This window comes from Bombina bombina, chromosome 3 (genome assembly GCF_027579735.1).
Source record: "Bombina bombina isolate aBomBom1 chromosome 3, aBomBom1.pri, whole genome shotgun sequence".
Lineage (NCBI taxonomy): Eukaryota > Metazoa > Chordata > Amphibia > Anura > Bombinatoridae > Bombina > Bombina bombina.
This window is the reverse complement of record NC_069501.1, coordinates 943,898,399-943,921,875: the sequence shown is the minus strand read 5'-3', so window position 1 is coordinate 943,921,875 and position 23,477 is coordinate 943,898,399. Positions and strand designations below refer to the sequence as shown.

The 23,477-nt window shown below is 38.8% G+C and overlaps 1 protein-coding gene across 1 annotated transcript in view; it reads left to right on the top strand.

Moving 5' to 3' along the window:
- The window catches only part of VWA8 (von Willebrand factor A domain containing 8), a 1,436,595-nt gene that overhangs the window by 1,402,828 nt on the left and 10,290 nt on the right, over nt 1-23,477 (top strand). Inside the window, exon 43 of the mRNA XM_053707969.1 lies at nt 21,536-21,694. Within this exon, the coding sequence (XP_053563944.1) occupies nt 21,536-21,694 (159 nt within the window). The remainder of the gene's footprint in view (nt 1-21,535; nt 21,695-23,477) is intronic.

Below are 23,477 nucleotides of genomic sequence, written 5' to 3'. Positions count from 1 at the left end.
TATTTATAATTTTTTAAGACACTCTCAGCTATGTTTGGCACTTTATACTATATTGTAAAGTTTTAAATATATGTGTTTGCTTATATTTGCCATGAGTCAGGTCAATGTATATTTCTCTTTTGCAGTCTAACAGTTTCAGTATGGAAATTATGTTTTTGGAAAGTTTATTTAAATCATTTTTGTTATGACGCGAGTTGCGTCATTTCCTGGTGTTAGCTTTGGTGCCAAAAATGTTCACTTCCTTTTGCGTCATGCGTCATACTTGGCGTCAACATTTTTATTATATTACCCCTCATCCTTTAATGCTTCTTGCTCTCTTTATATTATAGAGAGCTATGATGCTTGCTTTTTTGCATATTATTTTAGTATAAGCATTTTTTCCCATTCCTGAAACTGCTATATGAGGAAATTGAATATTTTGTTTATGCATGCTGATAATGTTTCTATTAGTACAAATACATCGTCTGTTGTTCCTTCAACGTCTAATGTACATGATATTCCTGTAGATGTGAAGAATTATATTGCTGCAGCTATAGAGAAGGCTATGTCTGCTATTCCGCCTTCAAATAAATGTAAAAGGTCTTTTAAAACTTCTTATAATTCTGATTAAATTTGTATTGACCGACAACATACTGAAGTATCCTCTGCTGATAAGGATCTCTCTGGTTCAAATCTTCTTATATTTTTAAGAATAAATATATTAATTCTGGGGGAAGTCTAACATGAGCCCAACACCTGCACTGGTAGCTACCGGACCCTACCTTACTAAACAGCCTGCAGCGCAACTTGGCGTACCGGACCCATCTGAGAGAATTTTCTCTGGAGTCCCGTGGCTCTGGAATACATGGCCTCCTGGAGGAAACAATCTTCAGCTTTATGCAATTGGCATACAGCACACATTGGATATGAGACAGATATCGCCGCCACAATGCAGCATAGACGAATGTGGGTTGATGGTGCTTTCCCTAGCCATACTAGGTGGATGAACTAGTGACATCAATATTGTATGGTATGGTCTGGGGAAAGATTCTAACGACATGGTTTTTGAATACATAGGCTAATTGCTGCCTCTAACATTAGAGTTATACATAGATTTTACTGTTAACCGTTATGTTAAGAGACACTAAATGTTCATTTGAATTATACTTGTTTCTATCATATGCTATTAGCAATATCTAATCCTAGTGTCCATAGCCTGTAACAATTAGCCATGCAACTAGGGGGTGTGATTTTTTATATTCCATAGGTCCCCATATGTTCTCTGATAGGAAGCCCAATATAGAAGATGAGGAGCCCTCCCTCTCATAAAACGATCTGAGTTAGAGTTGTAGTTACTTGTGAAGTGTTATAAATAGACTGTTATTGTAGGCAATCTTCATGCTATATAATATTCTCTCTACTTCTAGCTCACATGTTTATTGTCCATTATCTTGTTCATAGTACTATGATTAGTACTAGCTCAGACACTTTTACAATGAACCAAGTTAGTTTTCTATGCCTTTTACCTAAAATGCCTGTTAGCAGGTTCATCAGCTATTTATCTGATACAATAGGTAGTACATACTACTTTCTATGTTTTTTTACTTAAGGGGACTTTATCCTTTGATATCTGAAGCGCAGTAGTATGTTTAGCATGGTTGCTTCTTGGTGGTCTCTTAGCCATAATTATCTTCACACTCCAATATATTATGAAGTTAACAAAACAGAGTTTTATAGGATCATTTGGACACAAATCTTGATTAGGACTAAATATTGTTGTGATGGACCTTAAGAAAGATAACCCCTACTCTGCTTGGTATTGAAAACAACTTAGTGTTACGCCGTATTGCCTACTACCAACCTAAACTTTAACTATTAATGGTTGATCCACCTGTAGCCTGGGTATAGGGCCCGTACCCGGGTTGTGGAGTAAACTTTATAAGGGATATGGGACTATGACTGATAAACTTCTTTATTAATATACCATGGCTACACCCTAGCTCTAAACTACAAGGGTTTATATATGGTCTTATTTGATTTAAGTTTTGGTACATTGGATCCAATGGCTACCGGATAAGTTCAATACGCATAACTTGTCATTATACCAGATCCCCACGAGTTTTCACTGTTATGTATCAGATGATAATAACATTAAAATTGTAATGTTAGTGATGTTGTGTTAAACAAGATTAACATGGTCTGTCTCAAAGCGTCTTGGAGCTGTACATTGCTAGTCACGCCTCCCCCCTCCCTTATCCCCCCCCCCCCCACGGTTAATACCGTATCTTTTTCATGCGGTATTTACCCGCTATTATACCCGCTATAAGACATAGAACCTAACTAGGTCTTTGATATGACTAACGTGTCTTACAAATCTTAACTATATCTGATGGTCCTTAAGTGGCCAGCTAGTTAGTCTGTTTTGATAGCCTCTAGAGTTATAAAATGAAGGTTTCAGAAATGTACTACTCATCAAATAATTTGTTTTTTACCTGTATTACTACATTGTGCTGTTTTATTTGAACATTTGTAATCTGTACATTAAGCTATTTTTTGTATGTTTTCCTATGCGAAAAACCTCAATAAAAGATTAAATAATAAAGAAAATATATATATTCGTTCTTTGTTGAAGGAAGCTTTGTTTACTTTGGGTATTGAAGAGTAGTCCTCTTGATAACAAAGCCAGTAAACGTTTAAATTCTGTTTTTAAACCTCCTGACGTTACTCCTGATGTTTTTCCTATTCCAGATGCTATCTCTGATATGATTACTAAAGAATGGTCTAAACCTTGTACTTCTTTTAATCCTTCTTCTAAGTTTAAGAAGTCGTATCCTTTACCTGAGGCTAATTTAGAGTTCTGGGAAAAAATCCCTAAAGTTGATGGGGCTATTTCCACTCTTGCCAAACGTACTACTATTCCTATCGAAGATAGTGTGGAAGATAGTACTTCTTTTAAGGATCCTTGAGACAGGAATATTGAATCTTATCTCAGAAAAGCTTATTTACATTCTGGCTATATTCGTAGACCTGCCATTTCTATGACTGATGTGGCTGCTGCTTCAACTTTTTGGTTGGAGGGCTTAGCACAACAGGTTGTAGATCCTGATATGTCTAGCATTGTTCTTTTGCTTCAACATGCTAATCATTTCATTTGTGATGCTATATTTCATGTCATTAAGATCAATGTTAAATCTATGTCTTTAGCTATTTTAGCTAGAAGAGCTTTATGGCTTAAATCATGGAATGCTGACATGGTGTCTAAATCTAGATTACTATCTCTATCTTTCCAGGGTAATCATTTATATGGTTCTCAATTGGATTCTATTATTTCCACTATCACTGGGGGGAAGGGATTTTTTCTGTCCCAAGATAAAAAGTCTAAGGGTAAATCTAAGGTTCGTTTTCGTTCCTTTCGTCAGAATAGAGAACAAAAAAAACAATCCTTCCCCTAAGGCCTTCAAATTAGAATAAAACCAAGCCTTATAAAAAACCCAATCCAGCCCCCAAGACTGCATGAAGGTGCGGCCCTCAATCCAGTTCAGCTGGTGGGGGCAGATTGAAAATATTTCAGGACATTTGGACAGATTCTGTTCAGAATCAGTGGATTCAGAATATTGTGTCTCAAGGGTATCGAATAGGTTTCAGAATAAGACCTCCCGTGGAAAGATTCTTTCTTTGTCATGTTCCAACAAATCCTGTGAAGGCTCAGGCTTTTCTGAAATGTGTTACAGACCTACGCCTAGATTTAGAGTTTTGTCGGTAACGACCCGCGTAGCTAACGCATGCTTTTTTTCTCCCGCACCTTTTAAATACCGCTGGTATTTAGAGTTCACAGAATGGCTGCGTTAGGCTCCATAAAGGGAGCGTACAGGCATATTTACCACCACTGCAACTCTCAATACCAGCGGTGCTTACGGATGCGGCCAGCTTAAAAAACGTGCTCGTGCACTATTCCCCCATAGGAAACAATGGGGCAGTTTGAGCTGAAAAAAAACCAAACACCTGCAAAAAAGCAGCGTTAAGCTCCTAACGCAGCCCAATTGTTTCCTATTGGGAAACACTTCCTATGTCTGCACCTAACACGTACCCCGAGTCTAAACACCCCTAACCTTACACTTATTAACCCCTAATCTGCCGCCCCCACTATCGCTGACCCCTGCATATTATTATTAACCCCTAATCTGCCGCTCCGTACACCGCCGCAACCTACATTATACCTATGTACCCCTAATCTGCTGCCCATAACACCGCCGACCCCTATATTATGTTTATTAACCCCTAATCTGCCCCCCACAACGTCGCCTCCACCTACCTACAATTATTAACCCCTAATCTGCCGACCGGACCTCACCGCTACTATAATAAATGTATTAACCCCTAATCCGCCTCACTAACCCTATAATAAATAGTATTAACCCCTAATCTGCCCTCCCTAACATCGCCAACACCTAACTTCAAGTATTAACCCCTAATCTGCCGACCAGACCTCACCGCTACTCTAATAAATTTTTTAACCCCTAAAGCTAAGTCTAACCCTAACCCTAACCCCCCCTAAGTTAAATATAATTTAAATCTAACAAAATAAATTAACTCTTACTAAATAAATTATTCCTATTTAAAGCTAAATACTTACCTGTAAAATAAACCCTAATATAGCTACAATATAAATTATAATTATATCGTAGCTATTTTAGGATTTATATTTATTTTACAGGCAACTTTGTATTTATTTTAACCAGGTACAATAGCTATTAAATAGTTAAGAACTATTTAATAGCTACCTAGTTAAAATAATTACAAAATTACCTGTAAAATAAATCCTAACCTAAGTTACAATTAAACCTAACACTACACTAGCAATAAATTAATTAAATAAAATACCTACAATTATCTACAATTAAACCTAACACTACACTATCAATAAATAAATTAAATAAAATACCTACAAATAAATACAATTAAAGGGCCATAATACCCAAATGTTTAAACACTTGAAAGTGATGCACCATAGCTGTAAAAAGCTGATTAGAAAATATCACCTGAACATCTCTATGTAAAAAAGAAAGATATTTTACCTCAAAAGTTCCTCAGTAGCCACCTCCCATTGTAAAGGATTTCTAAGCAGCATTTTAGTATGTTTGTCCTGGGACATCTGAAGGGACTAGCATCGTGCACTCTCATATTATTTCACCAATCAGGTAAAGGAAGCTTACTATGAAATCTCATGAGAGTCAAGTCAAATCTCATGAGATCACAGTAAGAGTTCATGACCTCAGCACTGCTGATGCTGATTGGCTGCTGTTCATTTCTTCATTTTTTTTTTATTTTTTTACCTGCAGCTGGGAGCAGCTGAGTATAACTTTTTACACAGAACTTACTCTGCTGAGCTGAGGAGATTGTGAGGTAAAATATCTTCCTTTTTTACATAGAGATGCTCAGGTGATATTTTCCTGTCAGCTTTTTACAGTTATACTGCATCAGTTTCAAGTGATTTAACATATGAGTATTATGTCCCTTTAATTAAACTAACTAAAGTACAAAAAATAAAAAAAGCTAAGTTACAAAAAATAAAAAAATTAATTACAAACATAATAAAAATATTACAACAATTTTAAGCTAATTACACCTACTCTAAGCCCCCTAATAAAATAACAAAGCCCCCAAAATAAAAAAAATGCCCTACCCTATTCTAAAATTAAAATAGAAAAGCTCTTTTACCTTACCAGCCCTTAAAAGGGCCTTTTGCGGGGCATACCCCAAAGAATTCAGCTCTTTTGCCTGTAAAAAAAAACATACAATACCCCCCCAACATTACAACCCACCACCCACATACCCCTAATCTAACCCAAACCCCCCTTAAATAAACCTAACACTAAGCCCCTGACGATCTTCCTACCTTGTCTTCACCATGCCAGGTATCACCGATCGCTCCAGGCTCCGAAGTCTTCATCCAAGCCCAAGCGGGGGCTGGAGATCCATCATCCGGCTGAAGTCTTCTATCAAGCGGTGGCTGAAGAGGTCCAGAAGAGGCTCCAAAGTCTTCATCCTATCCGAGCAGAAGAGTAGATCCGGACCGGCAACCATCTTCTTCCAAGCGGTGACAAGCGGCTCCATCTTGAAGACCTCCGGCGCGGATCCATCCTCTTCTTGCGACGTCCTAAGTCCGAATGAAGGTTCCTTTAAATGACGTCATCCAAGATGGCGTCCCTCGAATTCCGATTGGCTGATAGGATTCTATCAGCCAATCGGAATTAAGGTAGGACAATTCTGATTGGCTGATGGAATCAGCCAATCAGATTCAAGTTCAATACGATTGGCTGATCCGATCAGCCAATCAGATTGAGCTCACATTCTATTGGCTGTTCCGATCAGCCAATAGAATGCGAGCTCAATCTGATTGGCTGATCGGATCAGCCAATCGGATTGAACTTGATTCTGATTGGCTGATTCCATCAGCCAATCAGAATTTTCCTACCTTAATTCCGATTGGCTGATAGAATCCTATCAGCCAATCGGAATTCGAGGGACGCCATCTTGGATGACGTCATTTAAAGAAACCTTCATTCGGACTTAGGACGTCGCAAGAAGTGGATGGATCCGCGCCGGAGGTCTTCAAGATGGAGCCGGTCGTCATCAGATGGAAGAACATAGAAGATGCGGCTTGGATGAAGATGTTTGCCGGTATGGATCGACTCTTCTGCCCGGATAGGATGAAGACTTCTGCCCAAAGATGGAATTCTTTAGCCGCCGCTTGGATCCAGACTTCAGCCGGAGGATGGACGTCACTCTTCAGCCCCCGCTTGGGCTTGGATGAAGATTTTGGAGGCTCTTCTGGACCGATCGGGACCCGGTGTGGTGAAGACAAGGTAGGGAGATCTTCAGGGGCTTAGTGTTAGGTTTATTTAAGGGGGGTTTGGGTTAGATTAGGGGTATGTGGGTGGTGGGTTGTAATGTTGGGGGGGTATTGTATGTTTTTTTTTTACAGGCAAAAGAGCTGAATTTTTTGGGGCATGCCCCGCAAAGGGCCCTTTTAAGGGCTGGTAAGGTAAAAGAGCTTTTCTATTTTAATTTTAGAATAGGGTAGGGCATTTTTTTATTTTGGGGGGCTTTGTTATTTTATTAGGGGGCTTAGAGTAGGTGTAATTAGTTTAAAATTGTTGTAATATTTTTCTAATGTTTGTAAATATTTTATATACTTAGTTCTTTTTTATTTTTTGTACTTTAGTTAGTTTATTTAATTGTATTTATTTGTAGGTATTGTATTTAATTAATTTGATAGTGTAGTGTTAGGTTTAATTATAACTTAGGTTAGGATTTATTTTCCAGGTAATTTTGTAATTATTTTAACTAGGTAGCTATTAAATAGTTATGAACTATTTAAAAGCTATTGTACCTGGTTAAAATAATTGCAAAGTTGCCTGTAAAATAAATATTAATCCTAAAATAGCTACAATATAATTATTCGTTATATTGTAGCTATATTAGGGTTTATTTTACAGGTAAGTATTTATCTTTAAATAGGAATAATTTATTTAATAAGAGTTAATTTATTTAGTTAGATTTAAATTATATTTAACTTAGGGGGGTGTTAGTGTTAGGGTTAGACTTAGCTTTAGGGGTTAATACATTTATTATAGTAGCGGTGAGGTCCGGTTGGCAGATTAGGGGTTAATACTTGAAGTTAGGTGTCGGTGAGGTTAGTGAGGGCAGATTAGGGGTTAATACTATTTATTATAGGGTTATTGAGGTGGGAGTGAGGCGGATTAGGGGTTAATAACTTTATTATAGCAGCGGCGAGGTCCGGTCGGCAGATTAGGGGTTAATAAGTGTAGGTAGGTGTCAGCGACGTTGAGGGGGGCAGATTAGGGGTTAATAAATATAGGGGTCGGCGGTGTTAGGGGCAGCAGATTAGGGGTACATAAATATAACGTAGGTGGCGGCGGTGTGCGGTCGGCAGATTAGGGGTTAAAAAATTTAATTGAGTGGCGGCGGTGTGGGGGGACCTCGGTTTAGGGGTACATAGGTAGTTTATGGGTGTTAGTGTACTTTAGAGCACAGTAGTTAAGAGCTTTATGAACCGGCGTTAGCCCAAAAAGCTCTTAACTCCTGGTTTTTTTCTGCGGCTGAAGTTTTGTTGTTAGAGTTCTAAAGCTCACTTCAGCCAAGACTCTAAATACCGGTTTTAGAAAGATCCCATTGAAAAGATAGGATACGCAATTGGCGTAGGGGGATCTGCGGTATGGAAAAGTCGCGGCTGCAAAGTGAGCGTTAGACCCTTTAATGACTGACTCCAAATACCAGTGGGCGGTAAAAACCAGCGTTAGGAGCCTCTAACGCTGGTTTTGACGGCTACCGCCAAACTCTAAATCTAGGCGCTAGAGTTTTCAGGGGTGATTGTACCAGTTCCTTCTCAGGAACAGGGTTTGGGTTTCTATTCAAATCTATTCATTGTTCCAAAGAAAGAGAATTCTTTCAGATCAGTTCTGGATCTGTAGTTTTTAAATCGTTTTGTAAGAGTCCCAACTTTCAAGATGGTGACTATAAGGACTATTCTGCCTTTTGTTCAGCAAGGTCATTTTATGTCCACAATAGACTTGCAGGATGCTTATGTTCACATTCCAATTCATCCAGACCACTATCGGTTTATGATATTCTCTTTTCTAGACAAGCATTACCAATTTGTCGCTCTTCAATTTGGCCTAGTGACAGCTCCAAGAATCTTCTCGAAGGTTCTCGGTGCCCTTCTATATGTAATCAGAGAACAGGGCATTGCGGTGTTTCTTTATTTGAACGATATCTTGATACTAGCTCAGTCTTTTCATTTAGCATAATCTCACACCAAACAACTAGTGTGGTTTCTTCAAAGGCATGGTTGGAGGATCAATTTACAAAAGAGTTTCTTGATTTCTCAAACAAGGGTCACCTTTTTAGGTTTCCAGATAGATTCAGTGTCCATGACTCTGTCTTTAACAGACAAGAGACGAATGAAATTGGTTTTAGCTTGTCTAAACCTTCAGTCTCGAACATTCCCTTCAGTGGCTATGTGCATGGAAGTTTTAGGTCTCATGACTGCAGCATCCGACGCAATCCCCTTTGTTCGTTTTCATATAAGACCTCTGCAGCTTTGCATGTTGAATCAATGGTGCAGGAATTATACTCAGATATCACAGCTGATATACTCAACTCTCTCTGTCTTGTTGGTTGGACCATCACCGTATTGTTCAAGGGGCCTCCTTTGTTCATCCTTCCTGGACTGCGATCTTAACGAATACAAGTCTTACAGGTTGGGGAGCTGTCTGGGGTTCTCTGACAGCACAAGGGGTTTGAAATCCTCAAGAGGCGAGGTTACCAATCAATATTTTTGAACTCTGTGCTATTTTCAGAGCTCTTCGGGCTTGGTCTCTATTAAAGAGAGAGCTTTTAATTCATTTTCAGACAGGCAATATCACAACTGTGGCATATGTCAATCATCGGGGAGGGACTCGCAGCCCTTTAGCAATGATAGAAGTATCTCAGATATTTTCTAATTTCTTATCTAATTTCTGCGATTCATATCCCAGGTGTAGACAATTGGGAAGCGGATTATCTCAGTCGTCAGACTTTACATCCGGGTGAGTGGTTTCTCCATCCAGATGTGTTTTATCAGATTGTGCAGATGTGGGGTCTTCCAGAAATAGATCTGGCATCTCGTCTGAACATGAAACTTCCCAGATACCTTTCCAGTTCCAAGAATCCTCAGGCGGAGATGGTGGATGCTTTAGCAGTCCCTTGGTTTTACCAACCTTCTTACATTTTTCCGCCTCTGGTTCTTCTTCCAAGGGTGATCTCCACGATCATAATGGAACAATCTCATGTGTTTCTGATAGCACCAGCATGGCCTCACAGGTTTTGGTATGCGGATCGTGTCCGGATGTCCAGTTGCCAACCTTGGCCAGTTCCTTTAAGGCCAGACCTTCTGTCTTAAGGGCCATTTTTCCATCAGGATCTCAAATCTCTAAATTTGAAGGTATAGAAATTGAACGCTTAGTTCTTAGTCATAGAGGTTTCTCTGGCTCAGTGATTAGCACTATGTTACAGGCTCGTAAGCCTGTTTCAAGGAAAATGTATTATCGGGTTTGGAAAACCTATATTTCATGGTGTTCCTCTCATAAATTCTCTTGGTATTCTTTTAGAATTCCTGGATTTTACAGTTTCTTCAGGATGGTCTGGATAAGGGTTTGTCTGCAAATACTTTAAAAGGACAAATCTCTGCTCTTTCTGTCTTATTTCAAAGAAAGATTGCTAAACTTCCTGATATTCACTGTTTTGTTCAGGCTTTGGTTCGTATGAAACCTGTTATTAAGTATATTTCTCCTCTTTGGAGTCTCAATTTGGTTTTAAGGATTTTGCAGGCTCCTCCTTTTGAGCCTATGCATTCTTTGGATAATAAACTACTTTCTTGAAAAGTGTTATTTCTTTTGGCTATTTTTTGTGCTAGAAGAGTTTCTGAGTTGTCGTCTCTCTCTAGTGAGTCTCATCTGATTTTCCATCAAGATAAAGCTGTTTTGCGGACTTTATTTAAATTTTTGCCTGAAGTTGTGAATTCTAACAACATTAATAGGGAAATTGTTGTTCCTTTCTTCTTGTGTCCTAATCCTAAGAATTCTCTTGAAAGATCTTTATATTCTTTGGATGTCATAAGAGCTTTGAAATATTATGTTGAGGCTACTAAGGATTTCAGAAAGACTTCTAGTGTATTTGTTATTTTTTCTGGTTCCAGGAAAGGTCAGAAAGCCTCTGCAATTTCTTTGGCATCTTGGTTAAAACTTTTGATTCACAAAGCTTATTTGAAGGCAGGGCAGTCTCCGCCTCAGAGAATTACAGCTTATTCTACCAGATCAGTTGCCACTTCTTGGGCTTTCAAGAATGAAGCTTCAGTTGATCAGATTCGCAAAGCATCAACTTGGTCTTCTTTGCATAGATTTACTAAATGTTACCATTTTGATGTATTTGCTTCTTCTGAAGCAGTCTTTGGTAGAAAGGTTCTTCAGGCAGCTGTCTCAGTTTGATTCTTCTGCCTATAATTTGAGTTTTTTTAAATTTTTAAGAAAACTTAATTATTATTTGGATTTAATTTCTCAGCGGAAATATCTGTTTTTATTTTATCCCTCCCTCTCTAGTGACTCTGTGGATTTCCACATCTTTGGTATTATATCCCATGCTAGCTCATGGACTCTTGCCACTTACATGAAAGAAAACATAATTTATGTAAGAACTTACCTGATAAATTAATTTCTTTTTTATGACACTATGAGTCCACGGATCATCTTAATTACTAATGGGATATTCACCTCCTGGTAAGCAGGAGGCAGCAAAGAGCACCACAGCAAAGCTGTTAAATAGCTCCTTACTTCCCTCCCACCCCAGTAATTCTCTTTGCCTACGTTAGTGATAGGAAGTGGTAAAGTGAGATGTTAGAAAAGATTTTTCAATCAAGAGTTTATTATTTTTAAAGTAGTGCAAGATTGTGCTGCTTTGTTCTAGGGTGTAGCCGTAGTCCATATCAGTCTCTTCAGTAGAGCATTGGTGCGCCTCCCATATATTTATGCTGCCCAAATCCTGATAGCCTAAGCAAGATTACTCAGGCTTTATCCTTTTTCCACAGGGCTATGTGAGGGAGAGGACCTCTCAAACCTGCTGAGCTGCCCTGCTGTCGGGCAGATTTTAAAGGTAAGTGCTGACTTTTTATTCTGGGTCTGGAAAATCTCAGAGGAAGTTTATCACTTTATTGGGACATAACTCCTACATATATAAAGGTAGGGGACCCTGTGACAGCACATTGTTAGCAGGCACTGGGGCTAAGGAGACTAGATGTGGCTTGTACTCTGGGGGCCCCAATCACTTGAGTGAGCAAAATAAAATGGACTCAGGAGGTGGTTGTTTGGGTCACTCATATGGGCTATAGAGCTACCTAACATGCGGTTGCACAATTTGTCCCCAAGTTCTCAACAGAGTTTGCAAAATAAAGGGGTTCAGTTAGCTCCCGGTGGCCTATCTATACATATTAATGGCGACCAGGAGATTGTTTATTGTTACGCCCACGATGGGCGGAGCTACTTTTTGGGCTGCACTATCCTCTATCTCAAGGCACAGTCATAATGGTGCCGGGAAATGGAGTGTTATCACGCCCATGAGGGGGGGAGCAACGTTTGAGGCTGTTTTAGACTGCGCTCTCTATCTCAATTCCGATATCGGAAGGCAGAGCATCTAACACAGTCTTTTTAGTGTTTTCTTTCACAATGCAGGTCCAGCCAGCGCTACTAAAAGAGCTGCGTTCCGGATTTGTTTATGTATAATAAAGTAACATTTATTTCAGGTACAATTTCAAGAAAATAAACAAGGTGTAAAATGTATTTTTATGATGGTCAGATGGCACCTCAGCAAGATTAAACTGAGGTGTAGATAGGTTCTGCAATATTTGCGTGTTAATCAAACTGACTTATGCACAGAAAAATAAAAACTTACATTTTAAAATTTAAAGAGACAGTAAGGTTTTTTTATTTGTTAATTTTTATTCAAAAATTCCAGCTGTTTCTTTGAGTAATTCATCCTTTATGACTCAGGATGGAACAGGAGACCCTGCTAGGGGTCTTTTGTTTTAAACTTGGATGCCAGTGTGATACTACCAATCCATTTCTATTCTCATTTATTGATAATGATAGATTTGTTCTGAGCCTACTCCTCCTAAGGCATATGCTGCTAAGGAGTCTATTGACAATGGTCATGATTTGCCACAAATTTCTCCTAAGGTGTCCCTAAAAATGTATAGCCCACATGCAGTGCCCTGCGTTTCCTCTCACACTCCACTTGGAGTTACCTTGTATTTAATACATGATTTGTTTTTTCCCACGCTGTAGGGAAAAATTACAAATTACAAGAGGACATTTTCTCTCAGAATAGTGTTATTGATTCAGTTGTAGGTATTCTGAATGTTTCTTCCCTATTAGGAAGTTGCTTCGGTAGTATTGCATAAGGAATTCTCAGTCTCTGATGAGGTAATACCTTTATCTGATCCTGAGTTTATTTTCCTTATGTTTTAGCTTAAATACCTTTATTTGCTACTTAGAGGAGGTTTTAGCTACTCTGGGTGATCCCGTCACCACTAGGTTATACTATTATTGTGATGTGCCCTTCTTGGAGGAAGTATATTCCTATACCAGATAGGGCTATAGGGGTCCCCCTTTTTTCTCTATAACTTAGAGGGAGATGCTATTGCATGGAGGGACCCTATGGTTAGAAGCTGGAGGGATTGTCAGCCTACGGTTGGTATGGCTACTGTTTCCAGTACGGTGGCGTACTGGTTTGATGCGTTTTCTGTTTCTTTTGGACACACACCCCTCTCGCAGGGATAGGAGAAGGGTTTTTAAGTTAGTAGACTCCTTTAAATACAGAATAGCGTAAAGGAAGTATGAGATAATTTCGTTCCTTTCAAGATTGCTAGGAAAATCCTTCCACTCCTTTTCCCAAGTATAAGCAGTTTAAACCTTTTTTGGAATACCTATCTGGCTTAAGATAGGTGAAAATAGCCCAAGTAGCTTGCTGTTGAATTAAAGACAGCATGAGGGGCATACACCTGATCCGTAAGGGGGCAGGTTCTCCTTTTTCAATCAGTTTTGGTTTTTGTGATCATGATCCCTGGGGGGTGTACGTTGTGTCCCAGAGATATGAATTAGAGTTCAAGTATTTCCTTCCAGGGGCAGATTCCTGCTTCAAGATTTTTGGCAGTCCAGACAAAAAGAGAGGCGTACTTACACTGTGTAAGAGACCTTTCCTTCCGGGGAGTGATTGTTTCCCATTCCATTACAGGAACAGGGTCAGAGTTTTTATTCCAATCAGACCAATTTTAGATCTCAACGGTCTCAACAAATTTCTCAGAGTAGCGTCCTTCAAGATGGAAACTATTTGTTCCATTCTTCCTTCGATCCAAGAGGGTCAATTTATGCCTACAGTGGATTTTAAGGACGCGTACCTGCATGTTCCCTTTCATAAGGATCATCACAAGTTCCTAAGATTTACCTTTCTGGACAAACTCTTCCAGCTCGTGGCTCTTCCATTTGGTCTTGCCACTGCTCCCAGATTTTTCATAAGGTTATGGGATCGCTGTTGGTGGTACTTTGCTTACGGGGCATTGTAGTGGCGCCCTATCTGGACGACATCCTAGTCCAGGCGCCATCCTTACAATAAGCAAGATCCGACACGGACATATTCTATCCTTCCTCCGATCTCATGGGGGGGAAGGTCAATTTGGGAAGGAGTTCTCTAGTCCCTAATACAAGGGTAACTTTCTTGGGAACCATAGTAGATTCCCTATCTATAAAAAAAAAAATTCTGACAGAGGTCAGGAAGTCAAAGTTTATCGATAGTTATCTAGTCCTTTAGTCCACTCCTCAGCCATCAGTGGCTCAGTGCATGGAGGTAATCGAGCTGATGGTGGCGGCAGTGGTCATCATCCCATTTGTTCGGCTCCACCTCAGATCTTTGCAGTTAAGCATGCTAAGGCAATGGAACGGAGATTATGTGTATTTGTCTCCTCAAATTCTACTGGAGCAGGAGACAAGGGATTATCTTCAATGATGGTTGTCTCTGGATCATCTCTACCAGGGAACCTGCTTCCGCAGACCATCCTGGGTGATTGTGACAACAGACGCCAGCTTCTAGGGTGGGAAGCAGTCTGGGGCTCCCTAAGGGCTCAGGGAGTTTAGACTCAGTCAGAGTCTGTTCTTCCTATAAACATTCTGGAGCTGAGAGCGATCTTCAATGCTATTCTGGCCTGTCCCCAGTTAGCCTTGGCTTAGTTTATCAGGTTCCAGTCGGACAACATAACTTCAGTGACTTACATCAATCATCAGGGAGGAATGAGGAGTTCATTAGCGATGACCGAGGTAACCAAAATATTCCAGTGGGCGGAAGCCCACTCTTGCTGTCTGTCGGCGATCCACATCCCAGGGGTGGACATCTGGGAGGCAGATTTCTTAAGCAGGCAGACCTTCCATCCGGCGGAGTGGGAACTCCATCTGGAAGTGTTCTCCAACCTGATTCTCAAGTGGGTTCAGCCGGATTTGGATCTCATGGCATCCCGACAGAATGCCAAGCTCCCGAGATACGGGTCGAGGTCCAGGGACCCCCAGACGGAGCTGATAGATGCTCTGGCAGACCCTTGGACCTTCAGTCTAGCATACCTATTTCCTCCGTTTGCTCTTCTTCCTCGGGTAATTGCTTGAATCAAACAGTAGAGGGCATCAGTGATCCTCATAGCACCGGCCTGGCCTCGTAGGATTTGATATGCAGATCTGGTGGAGATGGCATCTCTGCCACCTTGGAGACTTCCTTTGAGGAAGAACCTTCTAATTCAGGTGCCTTTTCTTCTCCCCAATCTAATTTCTCTGAAGCTGACTGCTTGGAGATTGAACGCTTAATTTTATCCAAGCGGGGGTTTTCTGACTCGGTCATAGAGTCCATGATTCAGGCTTGTAAGCCTGTAACTAGAAGGATTTACCATAAGATTTGGCGTAAATATCTCTATTGGGGCAAATCCAAGGGCTACTCATGGAGTAGAGTTAGGATTCCTAGATTTTTGTCTTTTCTTCAAGAGGGTTTGGAGAAGGGATTATCGACAAGTTTCCTAAAGGGTCAAATTTCTGCCTTATCTATTTTGTTACACAAACGTCTTGCAGATGTTCCAGACGTGCAATCATTTTGTCAGGCCTTGGTCAGGATCAGGCCTGTGTTCAAGCCAGTTACTTCTCCATCGAGTCTTAATTTGGTTCTCAAAGGTCTTCAAGGGGCTCCGTTTGAGCCTATGCATTCCTTAGATATTAAGTTGTTATCTTGGAAAGTTTTATTTCTTATTGCTATTTCTTCTGCTTGCAGAGTGTCAGAGCTCTTGGCATTGCAGTATGAGTCCCCTTACCTTATTTTCCATTCAGATAAGGTAGTTTTATGTACTAAATTAGGATTTCTTCCTACATTTGTTTCTGATCGGAACATTAATCAGGAGATTGTTGTTCCTTCCTTGTGTCCTAATCCTACTTCTCAGGAGGAACGGCTTCTGCACAATTTGGACGTGGTTCGTGCCTTAAAGTTTTACCTGCAGGCGACTAAGCATTTTCGTCAGTCTTCTGCTTTGTTTGTGGTTTTCTCAGGAAAACGTAAGGGACAGTAAGCTACTGCTACTTCTCTTTCCTTTTGGTTGAAGAGTATCATACGTTTTGCATATGAGACTGCTGGACAACAGCCTCCAGAGAGAGTTACGGCTCATTCCACGAGGGCTGTTGCTTCCTCATGGGCATTCAAAAATTAAGCTTCGGTGGAACAAATTTGCAAGACTGCAACTTGGTCCTCTCTTCAAACTTTTTCAAAATTCAACAAATTTGACACTTTTGCCTCGGCTGAGGCCGCTTTTGGTAGAAAGGATCTTCAAGCAGTGGTGCCTTCTGTTTACGTTCCCTGTCTTGTCCCTCCCGTATCACTAGCTTGGGTATTGAATCACATTAGTAATTAAGATGATCCATGGACTCATTGTGTCATAAAAAAGTAAAGAAAATGTATGCTTACCTGATAAATGTATTTATTTTTTTACACGATGAGTCCACGGCCCACCCTGTTCTTGTAAGACAGGTTGTTGGTTATTATAAACTTCAGACACCTCTGCACCTTGGTTTTTCCTTTCTTTCCTTAACTTTGGTTGAATGACTGGAGTGGGAGGCAAGGGAGGAGCTATTTAACAGCTTTGCTGTGGTGCTCTTTGCTGCCTCCTGCTGACCAGGAGGTGAATATCCCATTAGTAATTAAGATGATCCATGGACTCATCGTGTCAAAAAATAAATACATTTATCAGGTAAGCATACATTTTCTTTTCTTTCATAGTGGCAAGAGTCCATGAGACCCACCCTATTTTTTGGTGTTTTTTTGTAAAAAAAAAACACATACTTTTTTCCAGTTCCTCTTTTTGTATGCTTTTTTACTTCTTTTTACACCTCACTACTTGCCTATACGTTAAACTAAGGTATGTGTGTGGTGGGAGGTGTATTTATAGGCATTTTGAGATTTGGGAAACTTTGCCCCCTCCTGGTAGAAATGTATATCCCATATGTCAACTAGCTCATGGACTCTTGCATAAATTATGTTTTCTCAGCCGTACTGGCCGTTTCATCATGCGTGTTCTGCTTATTACGCACACCTTCTTAATATTAAGTAAAATGTCCAATCAATAAGGTTGATTCCTACACACCCCTTAGCGTGTCACATCCCAATCCACTAAAAGATAAATGTATATAAACAGGCAAATAGATAGTTATAAAAATCGCTCACATACTCTATTTACAATTATATTGCATCACAATAATCACTAACTTGCAATGTGTTTGTTTGTTGATATCTATACATTTCTTCAAAATCACCCCTAGTCTTTATAGGAGCAGTATGTGCAAATCTCAAAATACCCAGTATATCCCCATATCGTAACTTGTTTATTTCTTAATACCATCATCCAACTAAATAACATAATATATGTTGTGATCCGTACTTGCTAGTAGAACTCTCTTAATAGAGGCAGTGTCTCCTGTGTTGCTCTATCTACCTAAGTGGCACATAGGATATTTTGCGGTACGTGATCAGGTACATACGTCATGAATGACTTTTCCTCTTCCTTGGGGATTGTGATGTTACAATAGTTATACTAGATATCTATAGTGGCTGACATTCTACCAAAAATGTTACTTTGTTCATAACTAATATACAGAAAGATTACCGCTGAAAAATTGGCCATTACGCACGGAATATACAGGTCTCCCTTATTACAAGTTGCTGCGGTCCAGCTGTACCGCTAGAGTTTTAGCCTTTTCACAACTCTCCATACCGCACTCAAAAAATGGCTTTTTAGTGCGGGATATTCATAGCGCCCGTATTACAGGTTGTGCTGTACGGCTATTACGCTAGCGTTATAGCTTATACCGCCACAATCCATTTCGCTATCTGTGACCATTAGTTAGCTTAGGTTTTTTTTAGACTTAGGTTTTTTATTTTGGGGGGTTGTGTGGGTGGGGGGGGGTTACTTTTAGTGGGTAATTAGTACTTTATTTAAGTTAAAGGAGCTGATCACTTTAGGGCAATGCCCTACAAAAGGCCCTTTTAAGGGCTATTGGTAGTTTAGTGTTAGTGGGGTTTTTTTTAGATTAGGACTTTTTTATTTTAATGGGCAGCAAAAGAGCTGATTGCCCGTTTAAGGGCAATGCCCATACAAATGCCCCTTTAGGGGCAATGGGTAGCTTAGGTTTTTTTAGACTTATTTTTTTTTTATTTTGGGGGGTTGGTTGGATGGGTGGGTTTAACTGTTAGGGGGTACTTAGTAATTTTTTTAGGTAAAAGAGCTGTTTAACTTAGGGCAATGTCCTACAAAAGGCCCTAGTGTTTGTTTTTGTAATGTTAGATTTTTTTTATTTTTCTAATATTTTTTTTTTAATTTAATCTTAAATCTTGTAAAATAATTGGGGTTAATTTATGGGGTTTTGGGTTAGGGGATTAGATTGATATTTTTGCTTTGTGGGGGTTGGTGGTTTAGGGGTTAATATTGTAATTAGGTAGTTGACGTTGTGGAGGTTTTTGTGGTTTAGGGGTTAATAGTGTAATAAGATAGTTTGTGTTGTCGGGGTTTTGGCGCTTTAAGGGTTAATATTTAAATTTGCGGACTAGGGGTTAATTACTTTATTATTTTGCAATGTGGGGGTTAGCTGTTTAGAGGTACATTTTGCATTACGTGTTTGTTAATATTTCTTGAGGGCAGTTAGTTTTTTTTTGTTAATACCTTATGCGTGCTGTTAGTTTTTTTTTGTTTACTTTGTGCTGGCGGCTAGGTTTTTTTTGTTAATACTTTGTGTGCGCGGTTAGGTGTTTTTTTGTTAATACTTCGTGCTGGCGGTTAGGTGTTTTTTGTTTACTTTGTGCTTGCGGTTAGGTGCTTTTTTGTTAATACTTCGTGTGGGCGGTTAGGTTTTTTGTTATTATTTTGTGCGGGCAGTTAGTTTTTTTTAGTTTTTTTAATACTTCGTGCGGACGGTTTGGTGTTTTTTTGTTAATACTTCTTGCGGGCATTTTTTTTGATAATACTTCATTTTTGTTAGGTTTTTTCGTTAATATTTCGTGCAGGCGGTTAGTTTTTTGGGTTAAATGCTTTGTTTGGCTGTGCGTGCATTCCGGCAATGGGCGCATTACAAACGCGACTATAGTATAGATTGTATACACTGGTGTATTTTTACATTTCTATTGGCAGGAGTGCTGTTAATATGGGGGGCTGCCACCCCTGCTGAGAGCTGTGTATTTTTACATTTTTATTGATAGGCGTGCTGTTAATATGGGGGCTGCCAACCCTGCTGAGAGCTGTAAAATATTTAGATGCTCAAGTACAGTATGAACTGTGAAATTCGTACAAAAACAATTGTTTAGGTTCTGTGTGTTTATGTTTAGCTTTTAGAGGAGCCGTGTATGTAAACTGAGCCATTTGCAATATAGCATTTACCATGTAGTGTCTAAGGATTTTTTTAACTGAGCTACTGTACAGCTATAATTGTCTTTATTTGTTTAGAAGTGGTATGGTCTATTAAATCCAATTACATATTATGGGATGATTATGTTGCTGCTTCCTTTCATATGTATTTTTACATGTTTGTTTAATGAGCGACTTTCTAGATGTCTGGTTAATTTAATTGGTCTAATTGTATTTGTACATTATTGCATTTTAATTATACCTAGGACAGGGTTCCTTGATTATTTCTCCAGTGTATATACTGTATGTTTTCATGTATTGCCATGACTGTTTTTTGTATAGTGTATAGGTTTCATGGTTAGAGGGACATTGTATTAAAAGATCAGTTTAAAAAAAGTATTTTTGTTAATTAAAAATAGGATATTCCTGTGCTGAATAAATTAACTTTTTCCGTTGGTCATCCCTATCAGTAAATGAGCAATAGATACTTAAAGGGACATGAAACCCTTTTTTTATGATTCAGATAGAGAATACAATTTTAAACAACATTCCAATTTACTTCTATTATCTAAGTTGCTTAAGGGGCCATGATACCCAAATCTAGAAACACTTGAAAGTGACGCAGCATAGCTGTTAAAAGCTGACTAGAAAATATTACCTGAACATCTCTATGTAAAAAAGAAAGACATTTTACCTCAAAATGTCCTAAGTATTCACACCCCATTATAAAGGACTTTAAGCAGCAAATCAGTATGTCTGTCCCAGGACAGACAAGGGAGCAGGCCTCATGCACACTCATTTTATTTCCCTATTCAGTTTAAGGAAGTTTACTATGAAATCTCATTACCTCAGCACTGTTGATGCTGATTGGCTGCTGTTCATTTCTTCATTTTATTATTTTTACCTGCATCTGGGCAGTAACTGAAGTATAACTTTTTACACAGCTCTTACTCTGAAAAAACTGAGGAGATTGTGAGGTAAAATATCTTCCTTTTTTCCATAGAAATGCTCAGGTGATATTTTCCTGTCAGCTTTTTACAGTTATGCTGCATCAGTTTCAAGTGATTTAACATATGAGTATTATGTCCCTTTAATTTTCTTGTTATTCTTTGTTGGAGAGGCAGCAATGCACTATGGGGAGCTGGTTAATACATTGAGTGAGCCAGTAGCATAAGGCATATACGTGCAGCCACCAATCAGCAGCTTCTGGGCCTACCTAGTTATCCTTTTCAATAGAGGATACGAAGAAAACAATACAAATTAGATAATAAAAGTAAATTAGAAAGTTGTTTAAAATTGCAATTGAATCATGAAAAAAACAATGTGGGTTTCATGTCCCTTTCGGTATTAGTTGTACAAAAACATGCATCTCCTGTTAGTTCCACTTTAAATCTAACACAAAATTTGCTATAGTGCAATAATAAAATGCTCTAACTTTGTGTTTAACCTCTGTAAAGAGTTAAACACATAGTTAAAGTCAGTTTCAGAGTAGTAATGCACTACTGTGCCCTATTTAATTTTGGTGAGTCAATAACAAGAGGCATATGTAAGTAGCCACTAATCACCAGAGAGCTTCCAGTAGTGTATTGCTGCTTCTGATCCTACCTAGATATGCTTTTAAAACAAAGGAGACTAAGAGAACAAAGTCAATTTGATAATAGAAGTATACTGAAAAGTCTCTTAAAATTACCTGCTCTATCTGAACCATGAAAGTTAATTTTTTTATTTCACGTCCCTTTAACATTTTTACAAATTATTTTTAAATTTTACAAATGATTGTAACACGTTTAACTGCTAATCCTCCATATACAGGACAGAACATTTTTGAGTACAATTCCATTTTGCAAACAGCTGTAACTCATATGCACTTTACGATATATAGAGAAATGAAAAAAGTTAAAATATGTTTTCAGTGAGGTTGCATAGATGTACATTGTTAGATATTCGGTGTTTTATCTTTCAGTGTAGTAGACAATATAGAAAAAATATAAACGTAATAAACAGAGCTTCAAGTGATCTTTTCTTTTTCCCACTCAGCTTGGAAGTCCTCAACAGAAACCCAAGCGCCTGCGCCTGCTGGTAGATGTATCTGGCAGTATGTATCGCTTTAATGGAGTGGATGGCCGTCTGGAACGCTCTATGGAAGCTGCGTGCATGGTCATGGAAGCATTTGAGAATTATGAACATAAGTTTAAGGTAATGACTCACTAATGGATTTTTTTTTTTGTCCCTGACAACCATACACCAATGGAAAAAATATGTCTTTCAAAGAGGAATTATTCATCAGGGGGAAAAAAATTCATTCTTTTTGTTGCTAGGATAAAGAAATCATTATCATAGTCAGCTATGAACAGAGAGAGACAGATATTACATCACTGGAACACTGGATATAGATACACAGCAGCCAAAATACAAGTACACAGATGTAAAATTAACAGTGCTAGAGTCTTTTATGTTGAAATATAAAATGGCTGTACTTGTTTTTATTGCAAAGTAGTGTGGTCAGCTAAAGTGTGACATTGTGTGCCAGTTAGCTTCTGCAGTATCCAAGAATGTATGTGTCCTATATACAAAATAGCTTAGAATGTTTCTCCATTTACTCTTCAACCTTTCCACAACAGATCCAAGGATTTAAAGGGGTATGGAACTCAACATTGTATTCCCCATAAATATATAATCACACAGAGTAAAACAAAATTGTAATATAATTGTATTATTTATTTTTGACAGTTTTCCCTGTAATTTAAAGGGACATTTAACCCAAAATTAAATTCCCCATAAATGTTTCATTATTTGTAGTAAACAAAAATCCATTTAACTTGCACTTAGGCCCTATGTATCCTACACAATGATTGGTTAACCAATGTAGGTGCTTATTTGTATCTACCCCTATTTGGTCATGGTAAAGAAACTAAGATCAAATACTAAAGAATCTGTGCCCCTTGCTGCACAACAGACATTATGATAATAAAAATAATAATTAAAACATTTATTTTTATTTGCAGAATTTTGACAAAGCATCATTTGATTTGTTACATATACTGTGTATACAGTTGTGCTCATAAGTTTACATACCCTGGCAGAATTTATGATTTCTTGGCCATTTTTCAGAGAATATGAATGATAACACAAAAACTTTTCTTTCACTCATTGTTAGTGTTTGGCTGAAGCCATTTATTATCAACTGTGTTTACTCTTTTTAAATCATAATGACAACAGAAACTACCCAAATGACCCTGATCAAAAGTTTACATAACTCAGTTCTGAATACCGTGTATTGCCCCCTTTAACATCAATGACAGCTTGAAGTCTTTTGTGGTATTTGTGGATGAGGCTCTTTATCTTCTCAGATGGTAAATCTGCCCATTCTTCCTGGCAAAAAGCCTCCAGTTCTTGTAAATTCTTGTGCTGTCTTGCATGAACTGCACGTTTGAGATCTCCCAAGAGTGGCTCAATGATATTGAGTTCAGGAGACTGAGATGGCCACTCCAGAACCTTCACTTTATTCTGCTGAAGCCAATAACAGGTTAACTTGGCCTTGTGTTTAGGATCATTGTCATGTTGGAATGTCCAAGTACGTCCCATGCGCAGCTTTCGGGCTGATGAATGCAAATTTTCCTCCAGTATTTTTTGATAACATACTGCATTCATCTTGCCATCAATTCTGACCAAATTTCCTGTGCCTTTGTAGCTCACACATCCCCAAAACATCAGCGATCCACCTCCGTGTTTCACAGTAGGAATGGTGTACCTTGCATCATAGGCCTTGTTGACTCCTCTCCAAATGTAGCGTTTATGGTTGTAGCCAAAAAGCTCAATTTTGGTCTCATCGCTTCAAATGACTTTGTGCCAGAAGGTTTGAGGTTTGTCTCTGTGCTGTTTGGCATATTGTAAGAGGAATACTTTGTGGCATTTGCGTAGTAATGGCTTTCTTCTGGTGACTCGACCATGCAGCCCATCTTTCTTCAAGTGCCTCCGT